General features: G+C 41.4%; 1 protein-coding gene across 2 annotated transcripts in view; it reads right to left on the bottom strand.

The window, feature by feature from the left end:
* DPL1 (dihydrosphingosine phosphate lyase) overlaps positions 1–7,681 on the bottom strand; it is a 73,108-nt gene extending 65,427 nt beyond the window's left edge. Inside the window, exons 1-4 of one of the 2 annotated variants that reach the window (XM_087388820.1) lie at positions 7,561–7,681; positions 7,252–7,407; positions 6,849–6,891; positions 6,698–6,743 (exon numbers count right to left, since the gene is read on the bottom strand). In XM_087388820.1, coding sequence (XP_087244946.1) covers positions 6,698–6,743; positions 6,849–6,891; positions 7,252–7,405 — 243 coding nt within the window. In that variant the 5' untranslated portion in view covers positions 7,406–7,407; positions 7,561–7,681. Of the gene's footprint in view, positions 1–6,697; positions 6,744–6,848; positions 6,892–7,251; positions 7,441–7,488 lie in introns of both variants that reach the window. The other variant, XM_087388819.1, reaches the window with a different exon arrangement.
* Between the last annotated feature and the right edge of the window lie 7,598 nt (positions 7,682–15,279).

Below are 15,279 nucleotides of genomic sequence, written 5' to 3'. Positions count from 1 at the left end.
TTTGCACCCCAAGAGGTGGGTTGAGAGCACGATCGGGATAAAGTAGAGATGTCCCTTCTCACCTCTACGTTGATGAGGACCGACGTGACGGTACACATACTACTATATGTGGACGTCATAGTCCTCATATCATCTTCAGCAGAGGGATTGCAGAGACATCTTGAGGCCCTAGAGGTGTCTTGCAGGAAGAGAGACCTGACAGTCAACCTCAAGAAAACCAAAGTTATGAGCTTTAGCATCTCACGTGCAATGCTTCATCAACATAGCTTCACTTACCAAGGTGAGCCAATGGAGATAGTGCAGTCCACATATCTAGGGGCAGTATTCACAGGGCCAATTTTCACGATGACCCATGTAGCTAGAGCACGACTCACACAAGGGCAGGGTGCCTTGGCCCGACTAGAGAAGTGGTGCTTCCAAGCGCATTTCCAAGATCCACCAATGGCTTTTCAACACCCTAGTGAGGCCCTTTGCCATGTATGCAGTACCTTTCTGGGGGAGTGATCTTCCTGTGGCAAAGTGGAGGAGATTTGAGTGGCTACAGGTGACTATGGGGTATAGGATGATTCAGAGTAAGCCCTCAGTTCTTCATCAGATAGTCCAGGTAGAGTTCGCCATGACACCTCTACACGTCGATGTCATTTTTCAGACAATGACATTCCTCCACAGAGTTTGGGCCCTACCCCACTAGAGATTACCAAGGCTGGCACTAGAGTCATCTAGGCAATTAGCAGAGCGCGGAATCGATACAATATGATATCGATGCATATCCACATGATTTCCCGGTCACCGTATCCAGATGGACCAACTTCCCCCCTTTCAGTACAGCATGGATGCACCGCTTCAGTCGATCCGACGAGATGAGATTAACTGTATCATATGGTTAGATCTCCTCCAGCTCCATATGTCTCGTAATAGGGGGGGGACCAAGAGTTCCCCACCAAGATCCAATTCTATCGTGAGCACTTTTTGGGAGTATTGGAGGATGGACTCATCATCAGACCCCAATACCTCGAGGAAAGAGGAGTCTCACATGCACTGAGAAATACCATTGGCCAGAGGCGGGTCTCGTCCCACCAGCTGAGGATTGAGACAGGGAGAAGGAGCAGTGGATCTCCAGGCTATGCACGCTAGGGGAGGTCGAGACACAGGAGCACTTTCTATGCACTGCCCAGCGTACTATGAGATATGGGGACGATAGCATTGCCTCTTCCAGGAGGGGCACGGCTTTGGTCCACTCTCACAACTGATCCACTACCACGACTAGGTCTGCGTTGGGCTCTATCTAATTGAGATGCGATGACACAGAGAGACACTATTATGACAGAACAGAGAGTAGCAGGAGGTGATAGCGCCACAGGCCATTGAGGCAAATCAAGCACAGAGGCATATCACATATTTCTATGCATTTGAGTCAGCTCCAAAACATAGTGGGGTAGAGTAGTTAGCTGATATGAGGGTAGTACCGATCAACAGAGAAGCCGACACAATAATGTTGAGCGAGGGACACAGAGACCACACATGACACGGAGAATAGCCAAAGCACATACTATGGAGGTCAGGCCTATCTCAACCCTCCTCAGAGGGGACCGGCGAGACAAGGCATCACTCTTGATATTGCCCATTGGATCCAGGATCAGGGAGACCACGTCTCCCGCCACAACGCAAGACAGCTGTCTAGATGCAGATTCAAGATATTCTCGCAGCCCACTGGAGAGCCACTACCGTGCCGGGGTTCAGCTTCTAAGTCTTAGCTTTCAGTTTCAACTTGTATTTGAGTTTTGTCTGAGCTCTTGAGCTCTTTAGTTGAATATAGCACTCAACAAGGGCCCTAGCGCACCCTTTGCTTCAGCCCTTCAAGGCTTATATGAGTTGTTTTCGTCTGGTGTACTTTGTCCCATATGCCCGCGAGGCCTCCCAAAAACTCTCTCTCTCTCTCTCTCTCTCTCTCTCTCTCTCTCTCTCTCTCTTTGTGCTATCTATCTATACACCTTTGTAAGACTAAGGCTATCTAGTTCGTTATTGCAGGTTGTTTCACTACGGCATGTTTTGTGTGAGGACTTCACACGCCGGCTGTTATCTTCATCAAATCTGGTATTGGTCATCTTCATCTTCCTAGGACACTCAATGGAGAGTGGAGGGGGGGGCTTTTATAGCCCCCAGCAAGCCTGGTGGGCTGACCAATGAAACCACCAGCCCGGTCATCTGACTTGACCAGGCAAGTCGTCTGACCCAACCATGATTAGGTCAAGTTAGGGTCGTGTTGACCCGACCATTCAGGTCAATTGACCCAACCTGGTTGGAGCCCAATTTGGGCACCCGACCCAGCCCTAACACCTGCCTAACCTAGCCTATCCAGGCCTACCTAATCCTTTCCTCTCCAGTCAGGCACACCCACATAGGAGCCCTCTCTCACTATGAGAGGCCATACTTTAACACCCTGTCTACAGCTCATGTTGAGCACAAAGATCTGGAGAAGTAAGCCAATGAAGATGCGACCATGTGGTGTCTCAGCTTGTAAATTTCACCTATGACTGAGCACTTTCGAGAAACTGCAATTTTCTACAATTTTGCACTTCTTTCAGTGCAGACACTGTCCAAATGCCTGCAAATCTGAAAATTGCCTATGGAAAAGGGTTTTTGACAAAAAAGACCCTGCATGTGAATATGAACGGCACATATTACCAGGTTCCACGTGACTTGCTATCCTGTTACCTAATGATTGTTGAAGGTGCTTTGGTTAGCCAGGTCAGTGGCAAAGGTGAGAGCATGTAGATGGCTTGGCTGAGCTTTTGGCCCTTGGGGCATCCGGCTCCATTCTCAGTACAGCATGCACCAAATTCCGCGCTTCAAAGTCACTGGAAGAGGCAGGAGACACTCCAGGGTTGGAGCCAGCATAGCTCATTGCTATTGGATATCAAATACCCCACTATGTTTTGGGCGGCCAGTCACTATAACCTAAAGCCTCCATATGAGTAGAGGACAAGGAGCATGTCAGGGAACTCAGAAAACAAAGCTGAACAAGATATCCAGTCATGGGCGGCAGCTCAGATGGGACTGATCTATGTCCAGATCTGGAGAACCAGTGTGCAGAGGACACATGGCAGCCACTTAAAGAAGATTGCCAAGTGGCCCGTCGGCTGCATATCTATTCTGAAATTGAGAACCATGTCGCTGCTCTCTTGTTGCTCCTTCATGCATGCTGTAACTCCTTCCATTTTTGGAATTTATCAGGTCGTCTATTGTTGAGATTATTTGTTGTCCTCTCCCATTTTCTGCTGGTCTTCCTTGAGCATGTGAATTTTTTTAAAGAATTCCTTTGACTATGCATTCTTGTGCTGCCATAGCATCTGTTCCCTTGCTATTCTAGTGTTGTAGTCAGGCTTGCTTCCAATTTCTTCAAATTTGTTTTTTCTTCCTCCCAATACCTGTTTTCTCTGAAGGGCATTGACCACCGATTGTGATGTGTATTGATCTTCTGATGTACTGCAACAACTTATGCAGTTCAAAAAGCTACAAAAATCAGTCACTACACACACATAACCAACCAATGTCCAAGAAACTGGGAGCCTAAAGAAAAGTGGTTGTGGGCATCCTAACTTGTCTCCAAGGGTATCCTAGATTATTCACATTATTGATTAAAATTAATAGTCTTACAAGTTCTCTGAACATAACTGCAAACGTGAAGGATGATATCTTTGTTGAGATGCTATATTAATTCCTGGAGCAGGGACATGAGAGGGGTGACAAGGGAAATGTAACGGATGATGAAACTAAGGGGAGGGGGGAGGACTGGAGATATCTTTTTTTAAGGAAACCTCAGTGCTTCACCCTCACCCCACCCTCTTAGCTTCACCCTCAGCTGCATCCTTAACGCCCTTGCCCGGCTCTAGACAGCCGGACTTCCCATCACAGCCCTTCCATCGCTCCTCCATACAGGTTTGGAAAGATGCCTTACCCATATGCAAAGACATATCAACAGCACAAGAAAATGGTGAGCATAATAGACCCACAAGAGCATATTTATTATTTACAGCAAGAAATCCATGAGCTCAAGCTTAGAATTGCAGCTCTAGAAAGGGAAAACATTGATTTGGAAGGGAAAGGAAAGCAGGAAATTATTCAAGAAGTGTTGCACAAATGTAATTCATCTCCACCAGCACCTCAACTGGTATCCACAGTAAAAGAGATGATCACTACTCAGGTAAGCTCAATCAAGCAGGTGATGGTGGCTGCAAATGTTAGGAGTAAGTCGAAAAATCCAGTGACTGTGTTCGAGCGAGCCTAGAGTTCGAGCAATCATCATGAGGAGCTTTGTCTAAAACTATAGTAGCAATCAATTTTTACTTATTGATCACCTTATGACCATGATGCTAACTAATTATGGATCACCTTAATATGACCATACACCTCTAGGATGGAGGGAGGAAACCAAGGACCCACAAACTCTATCTGAGAAAATCCATGGTCATAAGACCAAGGAGGCCGCGATATGGAGGAGCCTCCCAGGAGGCCGCGATATCACAGTCTCCTGGGAGGCTCCTCCTAATATTCATTGCCATTGTCAGATTCTTGCACATACCCTGAGCCCTTTCTTCCACTCCTCCTTCCTTGACTCTTGAAAAAGCATTGCCAAACATTACTTTTTGAAATTGTTGTTTGTATGTAAGACAATAAATTACCTGCAATATCATGGGTAGGACAACCCCGTAAAAGTAAGCAGTGCATGCTACTTTTGAACATAAACAATTATATTAGAATGTCTAAATTTACAAAAGTCCTCGCTTGAACGCAATCACTGGAATTCTGGTAATCCTCAAATGTTAGCAGTAAGGTTAACAAAGCTGACATCTACAAAGAAGTGAAAGAGCAGGAAGCCAGAGAAGTCAACAAGCTGATCCTGGATTACCAAATGGCTGCCAACTCACGGGGACATTCACAGAAGACAAAATCGACTACCTCAAGCAGAAGATCCCACAAGTGGAATGGGATCCAGATGCTATCTGGAATATCCAACTGAATTGGACATAGATACAAGTCTGCATTAGTGACAAGGCAGCAAACATCAAGATTCTACAACAAACACATAAGCTGAAGGGCACGAAGATATGGATATCTGAAAAACTCACTCCAACTTAGCTCAAACAAAGATCCATTGAACTTACTAAAGTGAAAGAAGCTAGGAAAGCAGGAAAATGGGCAGTCTACCGTGAAGGACAAGCATTGATTTGAGACTTCAAATCCAAGCCCAAAGACTCTCAGTCTTAAACTGATGTAATGAAGGTCACACCATGATAGTACTGGAATATAGGTAAGATCTATAATAGCTATGAGAGTTGCTTTATGCACTCTCTTAGAGATACCTTATGCACTCCTCCTCTCCTCGGAGATGATGTATTTTTATTTTCCTGATGTGTATCTTTGTCTCACAGCCCCGTGAGGACTTCTGCAGACGTTAATAAATCTCTCTCTCTCTCTCGCTCTCTCTCTCTCTCTCTCTCTCTCTCTCTCTCTCTCTCTCCGTGTCAGATCAGCAAGAGACTGGACATGGACCCAACAAGTTTCTGCCCATCGTGGCATCTTGATGTCACATCACAATTTCAGGCTACCTCACAACCCCCATGGATGCACCCATGGAGAGTAGGCAATGACAGCAGCAGATGCCACACATGCCCACGAGGCACCAAGACTCACAATGGGACCCCACTGTGGCCCACACAGAGCTCATACTACCCATTAAAACACGACATAAAATAAATCTCTACAGAAGGAGCATAGTCAGACTCCTACTTCCACAAGACACCTCTAGATCCTCTATCAGGGGTGTATTTCTTTTGACTTTGGTCTCATAGGCCTCTTTGGCATTCCACAGACATTAATATATCTCTCTTCCCCCCCCCCCCGCACCGGAGTGCTGCATGTCTGATTGCCCCCTTGCAGCTGTCGGGCTGGGAGTCGGGACAGCAGTGTGTATGCCTTGAGGCAGCAGCTTGTTTGGGCTGACATGGCTGTGGTTGTTTATTGGTTGTGAGCCATGTCATTTGTAGGTTGCATATGCATGTTTATTTTCATTCCGTGTGAGTTTTCTTCACAAAATTACAAGACTACTCCAATTGATTGCAGTAATTTAGGATTTAAGTTAAGTGACAGACATTTGATGCAATGAGACCCATTATTGATAAAACAAAGGAGATGGAGGGTGAGGAGGAATACTAGTCAAATCGAAGGATAAACCTGAAGAGAATGCAACACAAAAAAGATGAGAAAAGGTCAAGCAAGGGAAGAAGTTTTACTGTCATGCAGGGCACTGTCCATATAATCAATAGCACTGGTAGCCAAACTTCCAAAGAGCATAAAAATGTGAGATTATTCCAAGGAGAGAGGTACAAATCCCAGAAACGGTTTTATGTTTTCAATTTAGATAAACATGCAGATTGTCCATTTGGTAACTTTCGTTTTTCTCACCAATGTGCTCTAGGCACACATGTTAAAAAATCAAGGGCCTTTGTACGGTGACTTTCGATCATTTATATGGCTTGCATCTACACAGTTTTCCTTCTTCCTTTTTATTTTAAGGGGTACTTTAAGGCGTTATGTGAGTTAATAGGGTGATAGAGCTACTCTCTCTCTCTCTCTCTCTCTCTCTCTCTCTCTCTCTCACACACACACACACATACAAATTGCAGTGGACACTAACCTCCTCCTTTTGCTTCTGAATTCGTTCGGTCACTCCAGGAATCTTGCTGTAAAGGGTACAGTAGCTGATCAATGACTTAAAAAATTCGTGTAGCAGGAAAGAAAGCAAAGCAAAAACTACGCAAAATGCAACGTGGGGCGTTATTACATACCACAACAGCACCATTAAAAGGGCTGAAAATGTTGTTTTCAATCCTGTCAGAGAGCAAAATTATGTTAGAAACCAGTCCAAAGAAAGATGCATTCTGTGCTGGTAAGAATTCCCATAAGCTTCAACCCCTTCTCCCACAATTTGAAGAAAGATATCAGGACAACGTGATAACCTTGAATTTTCACTAGTAATAGAACAAAAGAAGATCATGGCTAGGACTTGTTGTTAGCATATGGCGAATCCGGATTTAAAGAAGCTACAGAGTGATAGAGCTATGCATGCCCCAAGAAAAGAGCTGTGCTACGCCCTCAATTTAGGTGCATGGAACATCTGAGATAGAATAAATCCAGGCAACCCATTAGACGCGGTAGGTGCGTTGAGAAAAAGATTTAAAAAGAACGTACCGTGATGCTGTAGCTCGCACAGGAATGCGTTCAGAGGATGAGCGATGGCATAAAATAGGAGAGAAGCCAGCAAGGGAGTGACCGCAACGGCAAGCGGTTCGTAATGAGAGAGCGCAGCGTTGATAGAGGAGCGGAGCTGTGCGAGAATCTCCATAGCTGCATCCATTGGGAAGTGAACAGGACTCTGACCTTGAGATGCAACCAAACGAATTTGACGGAAGTGAACAGGACTCTGACCTTGAGATGCAACCAAACGAATGTCAAATGCAGGAGCTCAAACCAAATTCCTTGGCTTGGCCGCCACCCCACCTCGCGTTTGTCAATTCCAAATGCTCCATAAAACAACAATAGTCATTTCGTAAAGCATAACAGTCAGTCCACTTTTGGCCCCCTTTTGGGGAAAAAGGACCTTCTTGTACACGCAAATCTAATGAACGACTAATCCTCTTTATTCTCTCGGGCATTATATCAATTGCATGATTGTTTGAGTGTCTCTCTATACTTGTCTATGTGCGTCTCCATGTGTATGTGCATGTCCATGGGTGATGTGTATGGTGTGATGTGTATGTGCAAGTATGTGACTCTTGTGGGTGTGTTTTTCCTTCCATTGGCCTTGGAGAACCTGGATGTCCTTACTTTATTTCCTCTAAAGGAATCGAATTTGGGGGGGATGTGCTTCATGCTGATGGTAGTATGGTTTGACAATGCATTATCATCCCCTTTGACATTATCTTTCTCAGATGGTTCAATGTTTCCAATGCCAAAGCTAGAGCTCACTTCTCGACTTAAGGATTGGGCTCTACATCGCCAGGGTTCAGGAAGTCGTCCATTATTGGTTGTTTTCACTTATGGCTAGCTTGAAAAGGTTTTGATGCCTCCACCTTGGGTTTCAAATAGGCCAAATCAAATTTGGGTTATGAATCATAATTGAAAGTTGTGGCGGAAAAGATTACAGCAGGAGTTCCAAAGCTGCAAACTACCTCTTCGTCACATTTACATGTGCATGTGTGCTTATGTGTATGATGTGTGTATGTGCATGTGTGTGTAGGTGTGAGCCGGTATATGTGTATATAGTGTGCATGTATACATATGCATATATGTGTGTTGTGTACGTGTATATGTGTGATGTAGAGTGGTAGTCCAAGAGCGTGTGATAATTTAAGAGTCCAAGGGTGGTAGTCCAAGAGCCCTTGGTAGTCTATAAGTCTACGAGTGGTAGACTAATAGCCCAAGGGTCACAATCTAAGAGGTAGTGATAGTCCAAGAGTCCAAGGCTGGCATGTGCCAACATTTCCTAAGCTCTTCTCCTCTAAGTTGCCACATGTCAAATCATCCTTGTTTTTATTTTTGGGTCAACAGGTAACAGGTAGAATAGATTTCTTATTTGATGTTTTTTCCTTAGAAAAGCATAATTCTAAACTTCTCCTTTCGGTGCATGACATAATGTCAAAGAGAAAATGAGAGAGGACCCTAAAGAAATGCTACATCAATATGAGATGGCTCTAAAGTAGTGCCACATCAATGGTTCTCAAGGGTAGGGGAAATAGCATCACCAGGTCTTAAGCATGGAGCACTACTTCCCTTGATTCCCTCTATTTCCCATGTCATTTTGCATGGCATAAGTGAAATAGCTATTTTGCCTCTTTTTCCCCTCCATGACATAAGCACCTTAGCACCTCCTTATGGGTAGAGTTAATGGAAACATTTTGAGTTTAGATGAGGTCATCATTAAGGACTTGAGTTCTACTCCCACAAGGTTATCTTTGCTTGGTTGTTTTTCATCTTGCAACATGTGCCTTCCCTTTTCCGTGCACATTTTGTGCCCAATGAAAAGGGAAAAACCACCAATGCTCTCTTGCTCATCTCTTTATAGAATTCCCAATCACATTGAGAAAAAGCTTGTCCTTCTCATTTCGTATCTTCACAAAACGATCACATATTGAGTTGGTGTGGTGAGATTTGTTACTTTTGTATTTCATGAAATTTGCATGATATCATGATCAAGGAAAAGAAAGACACAAGAAAGAAAGGAAACCATTGAGAAAAGTGGACAAGTCCTATGTGAAAAAATTATCATTTAAAATATGTGAGGGTCTCTTTATAAACTTTTTGCATGCTTGTTTTTTGCATGAAGCTCTCTTACTTCCACCTTTCAAACCATGGTCGTTGCTTTAATCATCTTTACTTCTCATTCTTATCACATAATCTAAATTTTCACTTTCAGGAGGCTTTACCTGCTTTTAAGTTTGCACATCCATTTTCCCTTACTCGAGCTTCTCAAAAGTCTACATCCCACACCAAGTTGGGTATGCATCATTGATATGGATCCTTTGATCTTGTCTCTATTAGATGACATTGAGCATGTAATAGATTTGAAAGAGAAATATGATGCATAGAGACAAAGGTATAATATGGGGAAACAGACTGGTTATGGTGGCCACCTTGTAGTAGAATTGGTATCCCGCTTTTATTTTTCACATTACTATCTTTTCCGTAGGGGAGTTTGAGGTATGATCATCATTATAGTAAGCATATCCATGTACATATGGTGGGTGATACATGTGTATGTAGATGAGCCATAGGGTTAGAGGTATAGGGAACCCTAGGGGATGTGAGTCAGCATAGATAGTCCTTATTGACTTAAGTGGCCCTTCTAGGCTTCAATAAGTTGTCTTTTAAAAGGAGAGAGAATCATATTGTATATTTTGTGTTTTAAAAGAGATAATATTTTATATTTTATATAGCGACTCAAGGTGTCTTCTCTCTCCTAAGGTGTTTATGCTAGCCACCACAATTCAATATGTCAATGGAGTTGATGGTTCAGCCCTATAGTGGATGTGAGGGTGAGCTTAAGTATTCTCCCATTCCACATGGGTTGTGTGCTCAAACTAACAAGCTTTAGTTTCACCTTGTATCAACATCCTAGTTCTCTCTTAGATTGTTGTCCCCCCAACCCCCTTCCCTCAAATATTGTGTTAGCTATGGCCTCTCTCTTAGAGATTTTCTTGTTTTGTATGTGGCTGACAGATGTATTTGGGATTTGGGGTGAGAGAGTGAGACTTTAAGTAAAATCTTCCCCTGCCTATTATTTTGAGTAGATTGAGAGGTGGTGGCTTTGCCTACTTCCCCTCTTTTTTTTTTTGACTATTGCAACAAGGTGGCGATAGTTTCAAGAGCCTTTAGGATTCTCCTTGAAAGTGAGATCTTAAGATCTTGTGTGTGTGTGTGCATGCACCATGAATATTAAACCTTTTTGGAGCTTTGTCTACCACCTAAAGGACAAGCTAGGGGGTACTCTTGTATGCCTTATGGATGAAAACTATCGAGAGGGGTTTCCAAGGGAGAGGTTAAGTGAGTACTAAGGAAATAGGATAGGTAGGGGAGGGTACTCCGCAACCCTGCCTAGTATATTATTAACGATAGGTAAAGGTACAAGGGAGGGAGTGACCAAGGGGGAGGTACTATAGGTGCAAACATACTCCATATGATAGTGTATCTACTACAACAACGTTTGGCACTTGAAGTCAACAAATGTACAAGGGGAGGACTAGTGATTAAGGAGCCTTTCAGCCGCCACAAGACACACAGAGAGAGAAGAAATAAAAAGCAAGGAGGAAAGGGGGAGAGAGATGAATGGAGAGAAAGAACAGATAAATAGAGAGGGGAGGATAGATAGAGAGGAGGATAGAGAGGGAAAGAAGGGAGGGGGGTGGGTAAGAGAAGAGAAAAAGGAGAGAGGGGAAGGATAATTAGGGGTGGAATTATAGAGGGTAGAAGTAGGGTGTGAAATGGAGAAGGGCCAAAAATAAGGAACTAAAGGGAAGGGGGAGAAAGAGTAGAATGTGTGTGTGTGTGCACGTGCACGCACGCGTGTATGTGTGTGTGCATGTGTGTGTACGTGTGTGTGCATGCATGTGTGTGTGTGCACATGTGTGTGTGCGCATGTGTGTGTGTGCGTGTGTGTGTGTGTGGAAGATTTTACAACACCCCTTTGCATAGTGAAAAGACAAAAGAGCGAAGCTAGACAATGAAATATGACTAATTGAATCAACAAAAAAGTTTGTACAAGTCGGTGAATCCATGTTTATGAAGGAAACTAGTGGTGGGCATTTTTGTAGAAATGACTTTGTGGAAACTATATGGAAGTTGAGCTTGGATAAATCCTGGCAAGCATCACTTTTATTGAAGAGGGGCATCTGCCTACCTACCACCATCCAACAAGAAAACATGATAAGAACCAACTTTACTTAGTTGGGAAGACAGGTGTCATAAACACCCCTCCCTTGTTATCGGGGTCCCAATAAAATAGAAGATTGGCCACAAACTTAAATAGCTCGAACTAAATTAATGAGTATAAAAGGATGGGTTTTTAGAGTGTGGAATAGTATGAAATAATTTGAAATGAAAATGGAGGGGATTTATGAAAGGGAAGGTGTAAATTGAAGATAGGGACTTGTGAATTAGATGTGTGAATAAGAGGGAATTTTTATATTTTTTGAAAAGGAAAAATAGGGGGGTTTTAAGTAAGGAATTAATAAGTAGATAAGCACTAAGAAAACTTGGGTAAAATGAGAAAACCTAGGTGAAAAAAAATTAATAAGGTGAGGAAAGAATAGATTTTCTAGTTAGAAGTAGGATGAGTAGGGTAAGTAAAAAAACCATTAGGAAAGGGTTTACTAATAAGTAGTAAAAAATAATAAAGTAGATCAATAGAGTAAAGAACTAATAAATGTAACTAGAACAGGAAGGGCGGGGGGGGAGGAAATTTATAGAGAGAAGGGGAAATAATAAAGAGAAGGGGGAGGGAATATAGATGAAAGGAATGACCTAGTTGGTATGTGTGTGTAGCTGAAAAGCTTAAATTCGTTTAAGATCAAGATACATTTGTGAGACTATGGTTCCATGTTTGTAACTCTTTTAATCCTCCTAACCTCCCTACATCATAGTCAAATAAGGAGCTTAAATATTTAAGAAAAATCAATGCACTAAGGGCTTTAAGCAATAAACTCGATGATTTTATAGGGCTAAGTCATGACAGAGAATGTGGTATAGTTAGTAGCAAAAGTGGACGGGGTAAGGATGAAAATAACAAGTATTACATCAATGTTAGCTAGTAGCAAAAGTGGAGAGGGTAAGGATAGAAATAGCAAGTACCAAACTAACTCAATGTTAGTGTGGACAATCTTCTCATCAATAACTCCACTATATAGAGTCAACAGGGCACTATTAGAAGCTAAGAGCATTAAAAGGCTATCCACTCCCTCTAATAAGTGCAAATTCTAAATAGCACAAAATCCTCCCAAAAATTGTCAAAGTTCTAAAAGGATATGGGACTAGAATATACAAAATAACCTACTAAAATTTGAAAGAGAATTTTTAAAACTCTAAGATACAACGTGTCAAAAATCAAAAGCATTATTCTAAATTTAAAGAAAAAAGAGTTGATAACCACCATTAAATAAGTTGAAAGACATTGCATGCCATTTGTATATAACAAGACTCAAGGCTTTACAATGCAACAAAACAAAAGGAGACAAGGAGAAGATTTAGCAAATAAAAGGTCTAGTCTACTAACCCTAAATCTTGGCTAGCTTACATTTATTAAGCCTAAAATTTTAAAGTGTAAATAAAAGTGTTAACCCAAATTTTGGCTAGCTTACATTTCTTATAGTATAACATAAGAAATTTAGCGTGATCAAGTCTAGGGAACACTTGTGTGCATGTGCACGCATGCACATGTATGCACATGCATGCATGGGTGTGTATTTGCATGGAGAGAGAGAGTCTAATTCTTTAGCCCATAAATCTAAGATGGCATAAGATATTTACATTGTCATTTAATCTATCGCTCAACTTTACATATCCAAAAAAATGCATATCTCAAGGAGTTATTGCCCTCTTAAAGACTAGGCATGAGAAGAATGGTTATCATGATTGTATTAGTTTGTATTCAAACCATGCAATGCATGTTACAATATTGCCTCTTATTGTGCATGTGTTTCTAACTTAGTCTATCTTAGTATTTGTTATTATTTACAATGAGTTGTTCCCAATTGTTCCCAATTGATTACATCAATCTCTTTCCTATATTGTCTCTTCATTCTTGACTAACTACACTTTATGAATATTATATTTCAACCTAGAAAAGGTTCCAATATTAATGTGATGATATAATGGGTGGGAAGATATGTTATTTCAAACTTGATAAAACATAACACAAAATACATTATCTTCTTATTTTCTTGACTAACTGCACTTAAAGATAAATGTTATATTTTGACCTAGAAAAAGTTATGATAATTACATGATGATATAATAGGTAGAGGATATGTGCTTTCAAGGTTGATAAAGCATAGCAAAATATACATTATCTTTTGATTTTCCCATGTTTACAAGGCTTTTAGCAAAATTATTATTTTTTCAAGGTTTGATTCTACATGCCAAAATGTCAACAAACAATTCATGCATACTAGACATAAAAATGTGCTAATTAATTAACTTGTAAAATAATGGATATTCAATTGGAATTAACATTTTTTCCTTAGTAGGAGATGTTTATTATTGAGATGCATACACTCTATTTAAAATTTGTGTGTGTATGTGTGTGTGGCAAGTGATGCTTGGGGTTATTCCTTTTGGTAAACTCCTAGCATGCAGACATATTGCTCCTATCGTCTAGCTCCAAGGGAATTCTTACTCCACATTTTCTAGCATTGCCCTATGACTCGCGTTTTTCTCCTTTTTCTTCCTAGCATCTCCGAGCCTAGTTCCTACTTCTTACTTTGGCAAGATCTTTTGGCTCTTCAAGATTTACCAATTCCGAAGGCAAGAGTTCGATCTTTTTTCACTTGGTGTGATATTGGGTACTCTAGACTCTATGGAAAGATGGAAATCATAGAGTCTTTGGAGATTCTACTTTTTCCAAGTTTCACTAGTTCCGCCTAAAGGGTGACAAGTGATATTTCAATGTTGAGAAAGATAGTGGTAAACCAATGAGGTTTTATTTGGCATCGAGAAAGGAGGAATAAGGGGATAGATTTTAAAGGGATTGTCATTCACTAAGGGGTTGATATGGGTCAAGAATCTTGATAAGGAGAGGACTACTTATGAGGAGAATGTCATCCACATAACAAAAAGTAAGGAGAAAAAGGGGGAGAATATCAACATTACAAGATGGACAAGTTTTATAATAGATTTGAATTCAAAGCTTGTAAAATAAAGGTAACACCAAAGAGAGGAGTAAGAATATCTATGGGAATTCCTTTGTTTGAGTCCAACATTGAGAACCAACTTGGACAAGACAAAGGCCAAGAAGTAGATGATTGTAGCTAAGAAAGGTGTCAAAGGGAAACAAATTTTCGACCTTATTATTTTTTAAACCTTTGAAAATCATGTGTAAAGGCCATTTTGCAAATAAAAGAAAGGCAAGACATGAGACTATTATCCCTGTGTGAGGAATGGCCTCATAGCAATCACAGGCAAGACATGAGACTATTATCCCTGTGTGAGGAATGACCTCATAGCAATCACATGAAGAATATAAATAGTGTATTCCAAAAGGAATGCTGATACGAAATTCAATATTGGAGCCAATATCCAATAGAATATTAGTGTTGAGACAAAAATATTTTGTAGGTGAGATGGAGCTTGTGGCCATTAAGGGTAATCATAGATTTAAGTTCTTTAAGGCCAGAAGAGATGAGGCTAGTAAGGGGGCATTGGTAAGTGAACAAAAGCTGTGTTTATGTTCTTTGTAAGTGCACATGAGAAAATCTCTAACCATGTATACATTATTGGCCTAGATAAAGCTTCCCAAAATCCTACCATCCTTTGCGAATTTCTAGAGACTAGCGTTAAACAGACTTCATTCCCCTTCCCACCGCTCCTTTTGATACTCTATCCTCCATAGCCAAAAATTTCACCAAGGAGAGGATTATCTTCAAGTCGAGATTTTTGTGTTTTAAATTTTGGAAAGTGTTTGTGAAAAAATCCCATATGAGAAAGGTGGTCAATGAAAGGGTGGGAGTC

This window comes from Dipteris shenzhenensis, chromosome 17 (genome assembly GCF_047967505.1).
Source record: "Dipteris shenzhenensis isolate YYH24624 ecotype China chromosome 17, Dip_SZ_1.0, whole genome shotgun sequence".
In the NCBI taxonomy this organism is placed as follows: Eukaryota; Viridiplantae; Streptophyta; class Polypodiopsida; order Gleicheniales; family Dipteridaceae; genus Dipteris; species Dipteris shenzhenensis.
The sequence above is the reverse complement of the archived record's forward strand: the minus strand, read 5'-3'. Positions and strand labels throughout refer to the sequence as shown.